The following is a 19,935-nucleotide window of genomic DNA, read 5'->3' as shown; positions in this document are numbered from 1 at the left end:
ATTGTGTGGTTTGGTGTAGACAGAAGTGTGCAAAATTACTGTGATGTCACAAAGTTCTGACACAACCCAAAGTACACGACCAGATCACTGCAGTAAGGTGAGAGGTTAAAGCAGAAAGAAGAATTGTGTTATTAAATAATTCAAAGTATCTTCCACCTTGATCCTAGGACCTCCAGCCCATACTTGGTACAGATGTTCCTGTGTACGATGCTAGCCACCTGGTTATGATGCTTCATGTATGCTTTCCCTGCCAGCATCTTACACCCCGCTGCTGGATTGTGGGATATATATATATATATATATATACGTGTGTGTCTGTGTTTGTGTGTGTGTGTGTGTGTATACATATATATGCATACATACATACACATATATACACACACACACACACAAACACACACACACATATATACATACATATAGATTTGAATAAATCACGAACAGTGTCACCAGCAAAGCACCCCCACACCACCACACCCCCTCCTCCATGCTTCACAGTGGGAACCACACATGTAAAAACCATCCGCTCACCTTTTCTGTGTCTCACAAAGACATGACGGGTGGAGCCAAAAACCTCAAATTTGGACTCATCAGACTCATCAAAGGACAGATTTCCACTGGTTTTACTGTCCATTCCTTGTGTTTCTTGGCCCAAGCAATTCCCTTGTTGCCTCAGAAAATAGAGACGACTCTGGCCCTTCCTGTAGAGAGTGTCAGTGTTCTTTGCCCAGTCCAGTTTGTTGTTAATATGTACCCCCAGGTAGTCCTCCACAATGTCCACACTGACCCCCTGGATAGAAACAGGGGTCCCTGGTGCCTTTGTTCTCCTCAGGTCCACTACCAATTCCTTATTCTATGTCACGCTTAGTTGCAGATGGTTCTGCTCACACCATGTGACAAAGTTGTCCACAGCAGCCCTGTACTCATCCTCATCACCCTTACCGACACAGCTAATTATCGCAGAGTCATCAGAAAACTTCTGATGCACACTTCTGCCAAAGTGCATGCATAGAGCTACATTTTGAAAAATATCTGCGTATGTGTGGACTAGGCATCAGAGCAGGTGCACCAAGGGAGCAACCACTTTCTTCCAACCTGAACCATTGGAACACTGCACAACAAAGACTGCATCACTTGACATCAGAACCAAAACTCTTCTCAGCCAGGCTCACCCACAATCACTGGAATCAGTGCAGCTGATAAAGCACACCAAGGAACCCTCTCCCTTCATCGACTGGTAACATTAACTGGGAATAACATAGAATAATGGACTTGGCTAAGCACAGGACTGCTTCTCTTTTGTTGGTGTACATGTATGGATTTGGTTTACTGTTATTCACGAATCTTTATTGCAATGATGCCTTATAGGTTATTGGATAGCCGCACTGCTGAGTTGTTAGTTGAGCTTCACATGCATAGGCTTACTCATAGAGCTGGAGTTACATCCAGTAACTATGTCTCACACGTAACCATCTATTCCCTTTTCTAACCTGACAGCACAATGACATCACATGGCCTCAAACATAACCACTTCAAACTCTCACTTCACTTACCATGGTTGTGTGTTGATGCTTGTGCACATGGAACATAAGGAGGGGCACAAAGAAACATAGGCATTCACTCTGACACAAAAATGCTCTCTCTCACATACACATGCACACATAAACTGCCTATTGTTACAGTATTTAGTTAAGTACGTTTAATGAGATTACATACTGTATGTTTTATTAGGAGCCAGGCAGCTCTGCAGCTGGAGCCTCTTCTATTTGCCAATTTTAATATTTGGCTTGTTGTTAGGAGGAAATCAACTTTCTCATGCAGAAAATGAACAGAACTTTGCACATAGGTCCAGTTCTATGCCACACTTCCCCATCTGGCATTGTGGAAAAGTACTCCTGATGGTGGCGCAACAGAAACAGTTTGGAATTAAAACTGAAAATTCATAACAAATCAGTATGTATGTACTTCTTCTTTGCAGCTTTCTAAAAATAAAGGCTCAGTGTTCGGAAAAGTTCAGATATTTTGAGCTGGCAGGAATTATGAAGTCTGTCACTCTGTTTTCCTTAAAAACTGTAAAACTAACTAAGCTCATCTCCTCCCACATTTTTAGATCAATTGTCAAACTAACTTATGTTGACTCAGTTGAGAACAGGTGTTTTTTATTCATCCTAATCAACCTGAAATAAAAGTCCAAGCGGAAGTTTCAGACACATGACAGAGGAATTAATGATGATTTCAAAAGGACCAATGAACTGAGAGAAAAGTTTCCTAGATTCACTTTCAAAGGGAGGTCTTTAGAGGAGTCATACATTTTGGCCAGGACTGCAAACTGGGGCAGGGGTGTGGTGACAGTTGGACTGGGATAGGTTGGAAGCCCAAGGAAAGGCAGCTTGAATAAAAACCGTCCTGACTTTACAGATTGCACAGAGTCCTGCTGCCATCACTGCTCCCTCAGCAATGAAATTAACAAGCAGTGACAAAGTAGCTCATTAGGGTAATGGACCAGTTCCTTAGATTATTTCATTTCAGACAAAACTGACAGAGATGGGAGTAGGCTCACACCTGGTGGTCTGGATTACGGACTATGTGACAGGCAGACCTCAGTATGTGAGACTGGAGGACTGCCGGTCTGACATCGTGGTTTGCAGCGCAGGAGCACCACAGGAGACCATGCTCTCTCCAGTCCTATTCACCCTGTACACATCAGACTTCCAATACAACGCAGAGTCCTGCCACGTGCAAAAGTTTGCAGACGACACTGCTATCGTGGGCTGTATCAGGAATGGACAGGAGGAGGAGTACAGGACACTGATCCAGGACTTTGTCACATGGTGCAACTCCAACTACCTGCACCTCAACACCACCAAGACCAGGGAGATGGTGGTGGACTTCAGGAGGCCCAGGCCTCATCCTGAGCCTGTGACCATCAAAGGGGACTGTGTGGAGATTGTACGGAATTGCAAATACCTGGGAGTGCAGCTGGATGATAAAATGGACTGGACTGCCAACACAGATGTTCTATGCAGGAGAGGACAGAGCTGATTATACTTCCTCAGAAGGCTGACATCCTTCAACATCTGCAAAAAAAATGCTGCAGATGTTCTACCAGACTAGCAAGTGCCCCCTTCTACGCAGCAGTGTGCTGGGGAGGCAGCATCAAAAAGAGGGACGCTACACGTCTGGACAAACTGGTGAGGAAGGCAGGCTCTGTTGTGGGCACAGAGCTGGACAGCCTGACATCTGTGGCAGAACGACGGGCGCTGAGCAGGCTCCTGACAATCATGGACAATCCACTGCATCCGCTGCACAGCGTCATCTCCAGGCAGTTTCAGTGACAGGCTGCTGTCTCTGTCCTGCTCCACTGACAGACTGAGGAAGTTGTTCCTCCCTCACGCCATGCGGCTCTTTAACTCCACTCAAGGGGGGAAACGTTAAACATTAATGTCAACATTCCTCAATGTTCTGAATGGAATCTGTACAACACTATGTTCAACATGCACCTTAACTTGCTTTCTGTTTGCACTGGACATTTAAACTCTGGATATCTCATGTAAACTCATTTAAACACTTGACATTTATACTTGCTTTCTTTTGCATTGGACATTTTTACTTTTACTTCTGTTAGGACATTTTTACCTTCAATTATGTTTGCACTGGACATCTTTAATTTTAATTCTGTTTGCACTGGACATGTGTACTTTTAGTCCTATTGCACTGGACATGTGGACATTTTTACATTTTATACCTTTAACTTTTAACTCCTTGCTTGCTGTGCTTTTAGATTATTAATTGCATGCCTTTTACTTAAAATTTGTGGAATATGCAGGAACTTGTGAATGTCTCTTGGGGATGAATAAAGTATCTATCTATCTATCTATCTATCTATCTATCTATCTATCTATCTATCTATTTAGGATTGCCTTTCTTTGACGTGTATTCCTGAGCTCTGCCAATGGTTGCATAGTAGTAAAAATCTCCATCAATGCAAGAACAAAGCAATAGAGTAGAATACTCTATTGCAGATGGAATACTGCAAAATGGTTTAATAAAATAAATGTATACTTCATCACAAAAATTATACAAGCGTCCACAGTATGTGAGGACCCGGGACTCGTCTGCAGCACGGGGGCCTCACAGGGAACGGTCCTGGCTACATTCCTCTTCACCCTCTACACTGCAGACTTCTCATACAACACACCCACCTGTCACCTGCAGAAGTTGTCTGATGACTCTGTAATTGTCGGCCTCATCACAGATGGTACAGAGAACTGACGCAGGACATTGTGGACTGGTGCCAGTGGAACTGCCTCCAGATCAATGCAGGGAAAACCAAAGAACTGGTGGTGGAATTCCACAGATGAACCCTCTGCCCCCTGACACCGGTGAACATCCAGCGAACGGACATCGAGATGGTGACATCTTATAAGTACCTGGGTGTTCACCTGAACAATAAACTGGACTGGACTCACAACACAACCACACTTTACAAGACAGGCCAGAGCAGACTTTATCTGCTCAGGAGACTGAGGTCGTTTGGAGTGCAGGGGGCACTCCTTTTATGACACTGTGGTGGCATCAGCCATCTTTTATGGAGTGGTCTGCTGGGGGAGCAGCATCTCGATGGCTGACAGGAAGAGACTTGACAAACCGATCAAGAAGACCAGCTCTGTCCTGGGATGCCCCCTTGACCCAGTGGAGGTGGTAGGAGAGAGGAGGATGATGGCTAAGCTGTCATCCATGATTGAGAACGACTCCCACCCTCTGCAGGACACTTTAACAGCACTGGAGAGCTCTTTCAGCGACAGACTGCTTCACCCAAAGTGTGTGAAGGAACGCTATTGCTGGTCCTTCCTTTCTGCAGCAGTCAGACTTTACAACCAGCAGTGCTCCCAGTAGACCACACATTCACCACGACTTTCAAACTGACTGCACTATAATACACATCAACTGTGTTCAGTTACACTGTGAAAATATTTAGCTCAGGTGAATTTCAAGTTAAGGTGCAATATATCAATCTTTCAATCAGGTGTATTACTACTCCTATGTGCAATATCAATACTCCAGTCAGGGGTACCATCAACCAATTGCAATATCAGTATCTATTGTTCATATTTTTAAATATTCCTTGTTTATATTGTTTATATTGCTTGTTTTATATTTAAAGTCCTTTTTACTGATGCCCTATTTTTTGCTATCCACCTTGCAACTTTAATACCTGAAATTTCCCCATTGTAGGACTAATAAAGGTATGTCTTGTCTTATCTTATCCTATCTTATCTTATCTTATCTTATTGTTTCAGGGGGCCTACTTACTGAAACCTAAAGGTGGAAATCCAAATGTCAGCAGGTATGCTATTTCATATCACTTAACTACGTCAGCGTCCGTTGGTTGCCTGAACCTGCGGTAGTTTAAAATGACAATAAAAGTAATTATTATTAAAGAGTTTATATTTGTTCCTTTTTATGAATACATAATAACAATTCTAATAAGTCCAATTTTGAGGAACAAAAAGCCATACTAGCTCGAATAAACTCCACATGCATCCTTCAGTATTTCGTACACATAGAACTGCTCCAGGTAAAGTAAATAACGGTAAATATTTCTAACAAATGGGCTGATATGTCTTATCACGGGACCCAATCGTCGTCAACGACACGCATTATGGGAGCTGTAGTTTATAGCACTAGATTGCTCCGTATGGAAGACCTACATGTCTTCCACAATAGAAATACAAGTCCCAGAGTTCATCGCGAGGCGGAGCGTGATCTACGCGTGTAGACAGACCATGGCGTTGTGTAGGTCTGTGTGACAGTTTAGCATCCGAAAAACACCACTGGACAGACGCGTCTGCGCACTGAAATCCACTGCCGACAGCGACGGCAGGGAGAGGAATAAAGATGGGGTCTCGAATCAAGTAAGAATGTTTGTCCGCTGGTTCCACCGCGGCTGTTAGCAGCCTGCTGCTGTAGTAGCTTGGTTACAGTGACTCACTGGGCAAGATACAGTGCAGTGCAAGGCCATGACTTGTTGCGACACAGGCTAAAAACCAAACACTGGTGGTGCCCCACTTGCTGGACCAGAAAACAAAGCTTTTTAAATGTGTCGTACGCTTTCAGGTCTGCTAGTCATTTGCAGGCTGATGGAGCACGAAGCTTGCCGGAAACAAGTTGAGACAGAGATGACTGGCAGTCAGTTAGGAACATGTTTCTGTATGAGCAGCTCATGTAAACATGGCAACTGTGTCAGAATGTCTTCCTGTACCGGATGCTAGTTTTCTGGACAGAAGTGGAAGACAGGAACGCCGGGGTTTGACAGAAAGACTTGTGCTTTCCTTTAGCCTAATGTCACTCCTTCGACATCATGTTACTGTTCTAGGCCTACGACTAATGTGTCATTAAGTTTTGGTAAACTAAGATTTGCAGTCCGTTGTTTGTGGGGAGGTAGCTAATGATAATTGCTAATAATGATTGCAGGCAAATGATCTGTTCCATTACTATAGTGAATGTAATACAGTAAGCTGAGGGACAGTGAAACTAAACAAGCAATTTGACAGAACCGAGTAGTTAAAGATAATCCTATCGGTAATTTCTACCGTTCCACACTGCAGACAATGGCATGTTTTAATAATCACCTCGTGAGGGTGAGTATGGAGTCCCTGCTGTGACAGGGTCCCAACTTTGTGTGGGACATGTCCGTGTGTGTGTTTCTTCAAACAGATTTTGTTGTTGGTCAAACAAGCCAATGTCTGATTCCTAAACATCAGCATGCTAATTATTGGATTAATCTGAGATGTTTTCAGACATAATGTCACCTTGTATCCAGCAAGCCTCTGTAGACTTAGAATCTCATAACTGCAGCACTGAACAGGGCAGCAGCTACCACAGGGGACACGAAGGTCATTGTTGTCATTGTTTCTTGGAACTTCAATACTAGTGTGAATAAACAACACTCCGTATCTTTTCCGATTCCACAGCAAAAAGAAAAACAGTCCAAGGCACACAAAACAGGATTGTTTTCCTTTCTTTTTATTAATAATCTAGACTCCTGTCCCGTACAGGAAAAGTCAGTGAACACATCCTCACACATTTGTGATAATGTTAATAGTAATGATTTTAGGACCAGTTGATTTTCTTCCCTGTTGTTTCATCTGTGTAGCCTTTGGTTAAAAATCTGATTGTAGATCTGTTTTACTTACAACTTTGGTACTTCCAGTACTATCAAATATATGAATGGAGATATCATTTCAAACACACAGTATCAAAAAGTATTGATATTTTTGACAACCTTCTGTTAAACATGGAGAGTTTTGAAGGCTGATTCTGATATTTGTAGACAAAATAGTTTTAAAATTGACTGCAGACAAAAATTGTTTAAATCAAAATATTATTGAAGTGTGGAGAAAACATTAAAACAGCATAATATATTGTTATATTAATATTGTCATACAATGAATTTCCAAGGTGCTCTGTAGAACACTAACATAAATATTCAAGTTTTATTGTCCTCAACAAATTAATTAGATAAGTAAATAAATTCAAATTCAATGCCCTTTTTTTTTTTTTTACCTTTATAGCAGTATTCCTCTGAAACCAGCAGCCTGATCCACTTCACTGCTCCTTCCACCTGATAGTAGTCAGTCTGCTCTAGATTCAGTAGTTTGTCTTGCAGCTGTTTGTTTAGCAGCAGCTGAGCAGAGCTGTGGTGCTGAAAGGACAGCGGCAACCCAGTCATGTACAAAAACATGTACAAAGTAAGTTCAAATGCGGTGAATAGCCACAATATTTGTTATTTGTAAATCAGGGTTCCCACACATCCTGGAAAATAGTCGATCAGTTTTGAGAGAAAAAGTGAAATGTGCTGGAAAATCTTGTGTTTCCTGGAAAATTATTTAAGCATTTTCGTATTTTCCTTTACCTGAGAATGAACTGCTAGGCTATCTGTCCGAGCTACCCAAAATGAATAACACTGTCATCTGAGAGAGAAAAGTTATGTTCAGGATCATGTTAACATTGAAATGGTAGTTTATGGATAAAGGTGTTTTGAATAGGCTGTTTTGGGTTCTGTTGTGGAAATGATGTGAACACACCCCCAAGTCACATGACATGATAGCCCATGCAGGTAGAATGACTTTTAACTTAAATGGCCAAAATGTGAATAATGTAACTTACGACTATCCTTCAAATATAAATATTCATCACTGCTGGCTGGTAGTTGTAGCAGTTTTTTTTGGGTTTGATTAAAGTTGTTTTCTTCCACAATTTAAATTGGTTACAATGTTTGGTTCAGTTGCTAAAGTTGTCATGCTTGCTAGCTTGTTTCACCCACAAAGGTTTAAAGGTTTTATGTATGAGATTTTGAACGTTGAGATAGCAGCAAACAACCTTCTTCTGTGTAAAGATATAGTGCAGTAAAAGCATCCTGAGCAGAGCAGAGAATGTGTTGCAATCCAAACTTCTCTGTTTTTTGTTTCCGTAGCCGGGTGGCCGTGCGTGCATTTCAGTGCATGTGAGTTCCTCAAAGCGCATCAAGTGGCACAGATGAAGAAAGCAGATTTAATTCAGAAACAATCAAGTTTATAGTCAACACTATGAGTAACCAGCATTAACTCTGGTGCCAGCATGTTTGTGGACTGCTAATTTTTCAGTGAGAGTTTTGAGTTTTGCCATGGACTCCTGGCACAAACTGACACAAGAATAAAATGGACACAGTGGAAATTACTTTTTCAGCTAACTTGGGTTTTGACTCTGCTTCATGTGTAGTGCTGCTTGTTCACTTGTCCACTTGAAGGTTGTATGGTAAAGTTGTTTCCATGTTATTCTGGATACTCCAACCTTAAAGTCAACTCGCCTATCTCACCAAAGCTGAATTGCCTAAAAAGTCAGTCACTGTAATGATCAAGTTTTTAGGTAACACTAAGAGTAACTAACCAGTGTTATGCTTGCAAAACAGAGACTGCATGCTTTTGACAGAGCTGCAGTCATCTTCAGTCTGATGCATTAATAGTGACATACTGGAACCAACAACCTTATTATGCTCATCATTTGCTATAAAGGTTACAATTCATTTAAATGTTAATTATCCCAGATACACAATGACATTACTTTCACATCCATGCATAATGCAGATATAAATCCCTTCGTGATGGGTGGAGACTGTGCAGACATCAGCCGCTGTTGGAGCCAAGTTGTGCAGACAACAATCATTTGTTCTATCTCAGAAACAAGTTGCTGCTATCTGCTGATAAATGCTGTTGTGAAGTGTTGTTTTATTTTGTTTTTTACAAACTGAGTTTCTTGAATACTTCTGGACATTTTTTAGTTGATACATTTTTTCATTTAAAATAAGTGCCCTGCAGAGAGAGTGCAGATCTACTTAAGCAAACAGAGACAGTGTAGACAGAAGCTTTAGTGTTAAATAAATGTTCATTCAAGTTCAGAAATCGTCTCATTTGTTATTATTGGAAATGCATATATACACAGTATGCAGATGTAAACACAAGTAAACCATGATGCCTCAGATATACCTTTCAAACTGTGGAACATACTAAGGAGTTAGTAAGAAGTACAGCTACTGAGGAGGTCATATGGGAAGTAAATGGTCTGTATCGTTACTTTATGTTTCTGGAATGGATGTTCCATCATTAAGAACTCCAGAAGCAAGTTAAGCACATAGTATTTTTTTAAAATGTATCTTTATTTGGAATGGACAGGAAAATACATCAGCATAGCAACATCAGTGAAAATAAAAAGGAATGTCCTTCCAGTTTTGTTTGTTTTGAGTCCAGAAAAAGCACATAAATTTCACAGCGATCAGTGGATACATATTATCCTCTTAAGGACAGTACTGACAAATTGCCCCATATAAACAGAGTCAGATTAGGCTCACATGCTCACTTAGAGAGAACTCTAATACAACTTAATTGTAGGTAGAACAGTTTGGAATTATGTACATGAACCAGGCTGGTTGCCTGTGCTGCTGTCATAGAAATAAACATCAATAACCAGTCAGAATTTAAATAATTAACTCACAAAACAAGGTTACCAGTGAGATCAAATAAAGTCTGCTCACGTGGGGAAGTTGAGCACATATATTGAACTATGCTAAAGTAACCTTTCTTTAGTTGCTGCTCTGTTTTTATTAATTACCACAAGTGATCGTGTCATAAGGCAGTATTTTGGTCAGTGCCGCTGTACATGAATGAATGCATGCATGTGAAGATTATTATTTGCTTCATTTATTTGTTGCATAATGATGAGGTTAACGTGAGACTTCTCTGAATGAGCACCTTGTGATGCACACATGTTCTTCTTTGATGTTTTACATATTTTACTGAGGGGCAAAGGGGAAGATCAGTTAACATGTCACTGACTGGCCCCGAGACAGCTTTATTTCTGAATGAAATGTAGCTGCACCATGGTTTCAACCGAAAGCTTAACGACCATTCTTAATCAGTGATATTGATTGGAAACACAACCTTTGGTTAAAATCAGTAAAAATTTCGAAAGAGAATTACAGTGGCTTTGTTTGTTCAGATGAAAAGTTTGAGGCTAGTGGAAAGCTCTATTATATGATAAATATTGATTTACTGTGCCTGATGTTATGTTCTTTAACATGTAAAGATCATAATTTCAAGTTTTTATCCTCTGTTCCAGGGAGAGCCCCGAGTCCACTTTTGAGGTGTATTTGGAGGTAGCCCATTCAGGCACATGCAGCTCTGGTAAGTCTCTCTTACTCTGTGTGTGTGTGTGTGTGTGTGTGTGTGTGTGTGTGTGTGTGTGTGTGTGTGTGTGTGTACACTTTAACAATATGTGTATATATCCGAATACAGAAATGTTCTTGTCTGTGGTCCAATGTTCTGCTACAAACTGAAATACATTTTTTGGACTTTTATGTGAAATATTGGACAGTTTTACCTCATTCAAATGAAACATTGGATGCAGTTTTGAGGGAAAAATCATTCTTTGGAGGAGTTGCTCCCAACTAGACAAATGCAAGCTGTACCAGGGTTCACAGGTAGATACTGGTTCATCATGAGGGATCAAAGGTTGGGAACAGCTGGTTTATTGCTATATGATAAATGATAGTTGTTTGATATAATGATGATATGTCTTGTCTCTCTGAGACTTTTTTTTATTTGCAGCATGTGACTAATTTCCTGGGTACTGAGGAGAGGTTGTCGGCATTATTTCTAAGAATTTCTTCCTGTTGGAGTCTTGTGCCTCTCACCGTTTCCTGTTCAGTCGTTAAGATGCAGTATCAGTGTCAGGTCTGGCTGTTCATAAAATGTGAAATATTATGAACTTTGTTTCAAAGAACAGTTTCACACATTCACTTCAGACCACCATTTTGTTCTTTGTACACATAATTTAAGAAATATCTGGGCCATATGTCAGTATTTTAATGAATGAAAAGTATGCACAGGAGTTTGATACGTGGAGTCCCTAAGTATGCATAATTTTATTTGTTCTTGCCAAAATAAGCTATCTTTCTCAAAACATGATGATTACTATGGATTTTTATGTACAGTGGTGATGTCTTACATGTCTTGTGTTTCTAAAAACCAAAATCCTTTTACATATTTTAAAACACGTGATGCAACACTGTGAGGCTTAGCATGTTGCAGTGAAAACTTAAAGAGGCCACCTGCTGGAGAGAGCATGCAACCACCAACACAGCAGACTTTTTTTCTTTTAATGGATTTACTCCATTGGTGGAAAATGGACATGCAGAATTTAGTAGCAAAATAAAGATAATCTGCATCTGTATTGATGAGAGAATTTGTTAAATTGACCATAAAGATTAATTAATCCAATTTTATGCATATGACTGCCATAACAGTTTCCACTCTGCTGTGAGGGCTTTATCGGTGACTAACACTGAATGTTTGGTACCAATAACAATATTTTGGAGTTTTTAAATCCATTGTATCAGCTGAGTGTTTTGGGGCTTTTTTTGTTCTGCTTTTTTTGTTTGTGCACAGGAGGACAGACTTTGTAATGGTGACAGGCTTTATACTTGACCTCAAACCAAGTTTAGCATTTCTTGTGACTGACTCGCCAACCTATACACAAATGCCAATATATCTTCAATAAGTTGGTATCAGCTGATATATTGGCCTTGCTTTTTGATTGGTCGTGCTGTAGAAGGCTTTCCACCAGATGTTTTGACCTGGCTGCAGTGATGTGCGTCCATTCAGACAAAAGAACATTCATGAGGTCCTTCGCTAATGCTTGGCGTTAAGGTCTGGCTCAGTCAGTGCTCCAGGTTATCCCAAAGTGCAGTCCACTTGAGTTCTTCCACAGCAGTACCATTGTTCATCATGGAAAAGCAAGTCCTTATGAAGCTGGCTTTGTACACAGGGCCATTGTCATATTGAAACAGACAACATGAAACTGTTGCCACTAAGTTGGAGGAACAGTGGAGTATGCTGTGTAGGCAATGGGTTTTGTAGCATTTTATGGAATCCACTTATCAAATTTGAGTCAATTACTGAATTATATTAGGTTTACTGTTTAAGATTTAACAAGTAACTGAAGACTAAAATCAGTCTTCATTTACTTGTTAAATGTTGAACAGTAAGCTCAAAGATATGTAATCACCCTTTATTGCCTGGGAAGGTAGAAACCCCACTGTTTTTAGGGGCAGACTAATTAATGGTCACAACCTGTCATTACATGCTAAAAATGAGATGAGCAGCAGAATACATGAAATATTCATGAAATCTATCTGGCATATTCAGTGAACAGCTGTGGCCTCCTGTTCTCCTCCAGCTACTGACTCCAAATACTGTTGGCCCTGATTCACAGCTATGAAGTTGATCAGTTTCAGTACAGATCTTATCTGAATCAAAGTTTAACTTGGAGATTGTTACAGTGTCATGACGTGATCAGCTCTTCACCACTCTGTTGAGCTACAGAAACACACAGTCCGCTACGGGCTATAGCAATGTTACAGAGTGATGTGTCTCTTCACTCAGTATAAATCTTTGTCTGAATACAGACACCAGCAGCAGAAAGCACATTAACAAAAGAGGGCTCAAACATTTCTTTTCATTGAAGTCATGACTGAATTGACGTTCAGTGAGCTAATGTACTAGTGCTCTCATTTTAACCACTGACAGCTACCGTCAGCTTAATATGAGAAGCTGCTACTGGTATGTTTTCCATTGCTCTGTGTGAATAAAAAAAATAGTAGGAGAGATAAGGGGTTGATAAGAGATTGACTAGCATCAGAGCTTAACAAATCTGGATATTTTGCTGACCAGGAATCAAATTCAAAATGGAACTGGCTGTATGAACCCATCCCCAGCTGTGTCTTTAGGAGCTCCCTTCAGATAAGAGACAAGATAATCCTCTATTCATCCCTCAGAAGGGAAATTTGGGTGTTACAGCAGCACAATGGTGGAAAAAATAAGACAGAAACTACGCTGGAGCAATTGAACTCAGATTCCAATATCAGGCAATAGCAGTACACATAGAGTACCCACAACCAGTGCTGTACTTGAACTAATAGTGCAATACCATCTCAGGCAATGATTGACAGGGACAGGGCTGCCGCCATCTTCGGTATGCACAACAACATTTTACCAACACCACAGAAACTGGTTTGCATTAGGGGATTTCCTTGTGCACATTCCGTGCACTCCACACACCTTCAAAAAGTGCACAAAATCAGCTGATCACAAGGTTCCTGTGAGACATTTAATCGTTGTCAAGCTACTGCAGTTTTATTTATAGAAAGGTGGAGCGAAAAATACTGCCACACAGAAGAAGTTGTATGAAGAGTGGAACTTTCACAGTCTCAGATGATCTGCATGGACGCATGAAGCGCTGTTGAAAATAGGAAGAATAGTGGTAGCCATTGAAATACAACTGGCTTGTTTCCAAAATGCATCAGGATTGTGTAGACGTTCCTTTCCTTTGTGGTGAGGATGCAGCAAAGGTTTTCCTCTGATGACTCTTCCATGAAGCTCATATTTGTGGAGATGTTACTGCACAGTGGAACAGTGCACCTCAGTCTTCTTAAAGCCCTTCGGCAGTCCAGGGGCGTTGATTTGCTGTTTCTAATAATCCTACGAGCAGTTCTTTCAGGAAGTTTTCTTGGTCTTCCAGACCTCCACTGTTGTTGTTAACTGTCATTTCTTTCCGTACCAAATGATTCATGGTGCCGTTAGATTGTTGCCGGAATGCCCCATTAATACAGTGCATACCTGTGTTTGTGTGCGGAAAGCTGGAGAGCTATCAGTTTTTTGAGCGCTGTGAAAGTGTTGGTTTTGAAAGGCCGACAATTCTGGATTGAAGCAGAATATTTTGATAGACATAGAAATGTTGTAAATTTTGGAAATGATTTCATCTATATTTTCGACTTTACAAAAGAAGCAATTGGAAATTAGTTCACACAAGTCATAAACAATCCCATGCAGCCTACTGTAACCTAATCTTTATCTGCAACTGCGCAGAAATAATTAATTTAATTCAATTTTTGTTTTTATAATTTTTTGTAATTGATTTTGACCCCAACGCCCCTTATCAGTCCATCCTCTTCAAATCCTCTCCCTGGATGATAACCAGAACAGGGGGCCCCCTGTATCTCTGGCAGTCTACATACTGATTTATTGACCAGTTCATTCACCAGTCAAGAAAAGGTGAGGTTTTTGTTTCTTGTTCTTCTTTTCATTCCCTTCTCCACAGTCATTTCATGTTGTCTGTTTCTCACAGGGCCAGAGGTGCGAAGACAGTACCCTGAAGACTACACAGATCAGGTTTGAAAAATAATAATACTCTACTCCATTTTGCTTTTCTGTCTGTCACCCTCTTCATGGCAGTTCATTGGTTTCTTTCCCATTTCCCTCTCTGTATTTGCTTCTTTCTTCTTGTTCTCATATGTTGCACACAGGCTTAACTCTAGCCAAAGCATGTTCCACTGTTGTGTACTGTTTATTTATGTTAGAGGTGGAAAAGTTCACATTACATCCCTTAAAATGTTTTCCACTTTAATGCAGCATTATTCGTACATATAGAGGATAATACATGTAACTACTGTATACGTCAATTGATTGCGATTGTCCTTCATCTGTGTCCTACAGGAAACTATCCAGACTGTGCCCAAGTTCTGCTTCCCTTTCAGCATGGACAGGTACACACACACATCTCTCCACTTTGGCCCACACAAGTGGTATAGGCGGGGAAATCTCAGAGTACCTCAGAAAAATATCATTTTGCTCAACTTTGTCGAGCCTCAGATTAGCATTGAATCATAGAGAAAGTTGTCTCTGAGATATCAGTTTCATCAGTCAGTCATGTATATAAATTAACTTTTGCTACACTCATATTTTGCAGTCCTATAAAGGAACACTGTTAAATACAATACAGTGGACCCACATTTTCAGGGTGACAGCAGAGTAGATATGACATGCACTGTTAAGCGGAAGATCATCAGTAAATCAACATCACTCTCTGCTAGTTCAGTATTTTTGTTTTTCACTGAGCTTCATACATAATACTGTGTATTACTGAGTGTATTACAGACAGCAGTGAAATGAGTGGATGTCCTAGAGCTCCTTTCTGCCCTCCACACATGACAGAGCATGATGACCTGCAGGGGTCTGCATCCCTTCATCTCTCTCCTCTCTCTCTCTTTCTGCTCTCTGAACCTCTCTCACCCTGCAGGCTGACAGTCAGCCAGGTTGGCCAGAACTTCACATTTGTGTTGACTGACATTGAGAGCAAACAGAGATTTGGCTTCTGTCGCCTCTCCTCGGGTGCCCACACATGTTACTGTATTCTCAGGTGAGTCTGTGTGTGTGCAGGCAGTGTAGCCTGTAGCTTCAGCAAGTAATCAGCGGATAGTCTAGTAGTATCCATTGATTAGGGTCTTTACAGAAGCAAAGATGGGAAATACTGATTAAAAACCTCCCAGACTCTTCTATTTTAGTGCCAAATAGATAAGGTTTGGGGAAAAACAAAGCACCTAAATTGTTAAGTTTGACTTTTGGTGCAATCTAGTCATCAGCTCAGTGACTTTATTGGTATATATTTTAAATATAAAAAAAAATCAAACTCAATCAAACCAATTAAAAACAGTCAAACAATAAACAGCTCAAACTGACGATGCAGGGAGACAACACAAGTTGGCAGCTAAGAAAAAGAGTAAGTAATTTACAGAAGAACAAATCAAACAATACAACGGGTAGTTATCAGTGCATCAGTAATTTAGAGCATGTGTGGATGCACAGCAGAAACCACATGCTGTCACCACGCCAACCAGATTCATGAAGTTGTGTCACTGTGTTTCGAGTGAAAACTGATTGGTGTCCCACAATTTTGAAATTGGCAAATGAAATAACCCTTGATTTGTACTGTTGGGCCGAACTCTGTATCTCACAAGCAGTGTAAAGCTCAGCTTTGTTAAAAACAAAAAAAACAAAAAAAACCTTTTTTTATTTTATTTTCTTTTTTTTCCCCAGCTATCTGCCCTGGTTTGAAGTTTTCTACAAGCTGCTTAATATCCTGGCGGACTACACCATCAAAGGCCAGGTAATGAGAAATGAGAACAGGAACAGATGTTAGTTTCAGCTAGTTTCTGCTTAAATTGACTGATCCGTTACAGTGATAAATTGATTTACATTTAACAGTTTTCAGATGAATCTGTAGTAGACTCCAGCAGAATGCAAATGTCTCATGTTTATGCTTCTTCACAACTGGCAGAACACTTGAGAGATAAACCGACAGCAGTATAAACAGTCACACTGCTGCCTGATAATAACGTGGCAGAGTTTTAAAAGCATTTCGAAGTGACGTTTTCCTGGATGACTTTGCAGTAATTGTTCTACCAAATGATTCATTTGACCTTGGAGTTCTGTTTGTGTGTTGTTTTTTTTTTTTACATAAGATTGTGCATTTTTAAATCGGCCATTGCATGGATTTTGGATCCTCTGAATGTTTCAGGAAAGCCAGTGGCAAGAGCTCCTGGTGTCACTACACACACTCCCTATCCCTGAACCTGGAGTCCCTGTTCATCTTGGTGTGGTGAGTCTGACTTCGCCACATGACATCCATTTGAGCTCAGTTTCAACTTGGAAACACTGCAGTATCTGTTTTCACGAAGGAAAGTAATATTATTGCCTGCTGAATCACCCTGTCAGAAAAGTGGCCCTTTTTACTTTTAAGTACAGTATAAAGTACTACCACTGCAGGATTACCACAGTACCTGTATACGTCACCATATGTCTGTTTCATACAAGTAGAGGAGTAGAGTTGACTGCACAGTTTCTCAGTCTCTTGCAGTGCTTTTTTTTTCTCTCTGCCACTCTGTGAGGGATTCAAACTAAAACTGAGCCTTTCATTTTCTGTTTTCTCCAGCATTCATTCTTCACTGTGCCTGACACAGAGGAACTCCCCAGCATACCTGAGAATGTGAGTGTTGTCATTTCCAAACTGTCAAACCTCTAAGCTCCCTTGCATTTGACCAGTGGTGGAGGAAATATTCAGATCTGTTACTTAAATAAAAGTACTAATACCACACTGTAAAAATATTCTGCTATGAATAAAGTATGAAACATGAAAGTACCCAGAAACATGGCCCCTGTGCCTGTTAAACTATTATATACAGTATATAGTATTATATCATTAGTTGATTATTATTCATGTGGGTAAATTAGAAGCTATAGTTGGGATTCCAAGCGACATAATCAGTGAGATGTGTGTGCATGATCACAAATCACAATGACTAACAGCTCAGGAGATCAACAGGAGCTGTTTTTGTGCCTTAAACTGCATGAATCACCAGTAATGGGTGGAAAATGTCCCATTATTTTAAGATGGACACCTCCTGGTTAGCTCAGAGTTCAAAATTAACATTTAGTTCCAGCAATCTGGTCAGAGTCCTGGTTTCACGTGGTCCAGAGTACTAGAGAAGGTGTTTGATACTCTGACACAGAGTCTGGTTAAGAAGAAATGTTTACTTTAAGGTCAGATGGTTCACATTGTTACTGTATGTTCATGGCTGTTAAATGAACTGTGCAAACATTTGCCAGACTCTTTGATCAATACTTAGCTGATCAGTTTGATATGTGTTCAGAGTTTCACTGTGTGACTTTATGACAGCTGATTTATGTGGCTGATAAGTCCTGTCTTGACAGTTTCTTGTGAGAGAAGCTGTACCTGTAGTCACTTGTGTCATATATCTAGAATCTGGCAGAAAATGCAGAATTTTCATACACGCAATCCGTGTATAGCTATTTCAAAATAAGATCTCCTTTTATGATAAAATGAAAAAAACCTACTGGGTATGTGTTTGGACCAGATAAAGCAGCCTGTCTTAAGAGGAGCTTTAGGTTTGTTTAATGAATAAATATACAAAAAATGTTTAAATGTACAGTTCTTTAAATTCCAACAAGTCTTTCTTCACATGGAATGGTGAAGAAAGACTTCCTCTACATGCAAATGTATATTTTTTAACATTCCAATATTGCAAGATAGGTTTATTCTGAAAGCCAAATTTAGCATCTTAAAGCTATAGTGATGTTTTCTCAGACAAGATTCAGTTGACAGAGTCTCAAAGCAGCTGAACATATGGCTCTATATTTGGTGCTTTCACTTTCAGAAATGGGTTGGAGCTGAAGACTTCTAATTGAATTAAAAAATTCTGGGTGTGTGGACTTTGAAAGTGAGTTTACCAGACCTCTGTTTCTGCTCCACATCCATTGTATGACTCCTCATGATTGAGGCAAGAAGCTCCAGGCTGCATTAGCTGCATTAGCTGCTGCTAGCGTAACTGCAACAAATCTGCAACCCAACTATCAGTGGTCTGCTGGCATTGTGAGTCATATATATGCCAGGTTTGTAGAAGTGCTACATCTATGACCAAAATGTTGGGAGTTTGAGAGTGTGGTGTTCACGTTTTGTTTAAACTTTTTGCTAACAGATACTGTGGATTGGTGAAAAATCTGTTCGATGAACTGTTAACAATATTATGATATTACCACCTGATTTTCACAAAACCATATGGAAGCCCATTCCAACAACAAAACTAAATAGATACATGAAAAAGATTAGATTAGATCAGATCCAACTATTGTGACTTTTGAGATTTTTAGCATTTGTGGCACATTTTACTAGTCAGTAGTTGAATTTAGAAAGTAATCAGTTTTGACCCAATAAATGGTAATGATGTGATAGGAAGTACATTAGACCAGCTCTGCTGTAGTTATGAGCAGTGTTTTTCTTACCCTGCTGCCTTCACTGTCCCAGGTTTACAATAATGCATTTCTGTTTGCGAGTTGAAATAGTTACTGGATAGTTTCTGTGCAATTCTGAGTTTTATGACTTGAACCACAGTTTATGTCATTCAAACTGAATTATGGTCTTTACCTTCACAACTAACTCTCTTGTTTTTCTCTTATTGTTTTTGACCCTTGCAGAGAAACCTAACAGAGTACTTTGTAGCAGTAGATGTCAATAACATGCTTCACCTGTATGCTAGTATGCTTTATGAACGTCGAATCCTCATCTGCTGTAGCAAACTAAGCACTGTAAGTAGAGTCCACTTCCTGTTTCTTCTCTCTTCTACAGCTCTGCCCATTTTGGTCTCTTATATCTTTCAGTAATGAGCAAGTGTTTTAGAATCTATTGTTTACTGGACCACAGCATTTCCCCTGTGACCTTTCAGAAAAGAGTTCAGAAAATGTTTTCTTTAAAATGGCATTTTGAAACTTTGGAATTAAATGTTGAATGTTTGAGGGGTTCTTGGTGTTTTAGATGTTTTTTCCTGACCTGAACTATATAATATGAATCATTGTAAGTAACCCAGAGCTGGAAATTGTATTAATGTGAACTAAGTTAATAGCAATCAATCTGGATATCTGTAAACTCAACACAAGACAGTACATCTGTTTATCTATATTCATGTTTTAGTGAAGGACTTAAACAGGAAAT

The 19,935-nt window shown here is 40.0% G+C and overlaps 1 protein-coding gene across 9 annotated transcripts in view; it reads left to right on the top strand.

Moving 5' to 3' along the window:
- Positions 1-5,750: 5,750 nt before the first annotated feature.
- Positions 5,751-19,935, top strand: part of dennd1a (DENN/MADD domain containing 1A) — a 29,866-nt gene continuing 15,681 nt past the window's right edge. For 5 of the 9 annotated variants that reach the window (XR_013079197.1, XR_013079198.1, XM_076757451.1 and 2 more), the window contains exons 1-9: positions 5,758-5,915; positions 10,654-10,718; positions 14,719-14,762; positions 15,087-15,136; positions 15,670-15,789; positions 16,467-16,536; positions 16,948-17,028; positions 17,362-17,415; positions 19,422-19,532. Coding sequence is in view for 6 of the 9 variants with exons in the window: in XM_076757451.1 (XP_076613566.1) it covers positions 5,899-5,915; positions 10,654-10,718; positions 14,719-14,762; positions 15,087-15,136; positions 15,670-15,789; positions 16,467-16,536; positions 16,948-17,028; positions 17,362-17,415; positions 19,422-19,532 (612 nt within the window). In the remaining 3 variants the exon portion in view is untranslated. Of the gene's footprint in view, positions 5,916-10,653; positions 10,719-14,718; positions 14,763-15,086; positions 15,137-15,669; positions 15,790-16,466; positions 16,537-16,947; positions 17,029-17,361; positions 17,416-19,421; positions 19,533-19,935 lie in introns of all 9 variants that reach the window. The other 4 variants (XR_013079199.1, XM_076757452.1, XM_076757455.1 and 1 more) reach the window with 2 other exon arrangements.

The sequence above is a fragment of the Chaetodon auriga genome, chromosome 19 (assembly GCF_051107435.1).
Source record: "Chaetodon auriga isolate fChaAug3 chromosome 19, fChaAug3.hap1, whole genome shotgun sequence".
Taxonomy (NCBI): Eukaryota; Metazoa; Chordata; class Actinopteri; order Chaetodontiformes; family Chaetodontidae; genus Chaetodon; species Chaetodon auriga.
Note: the sequence above shows the minus strand (reverse complement) of the source record. Positions and strands in the feature narration are given on the sequence as shown.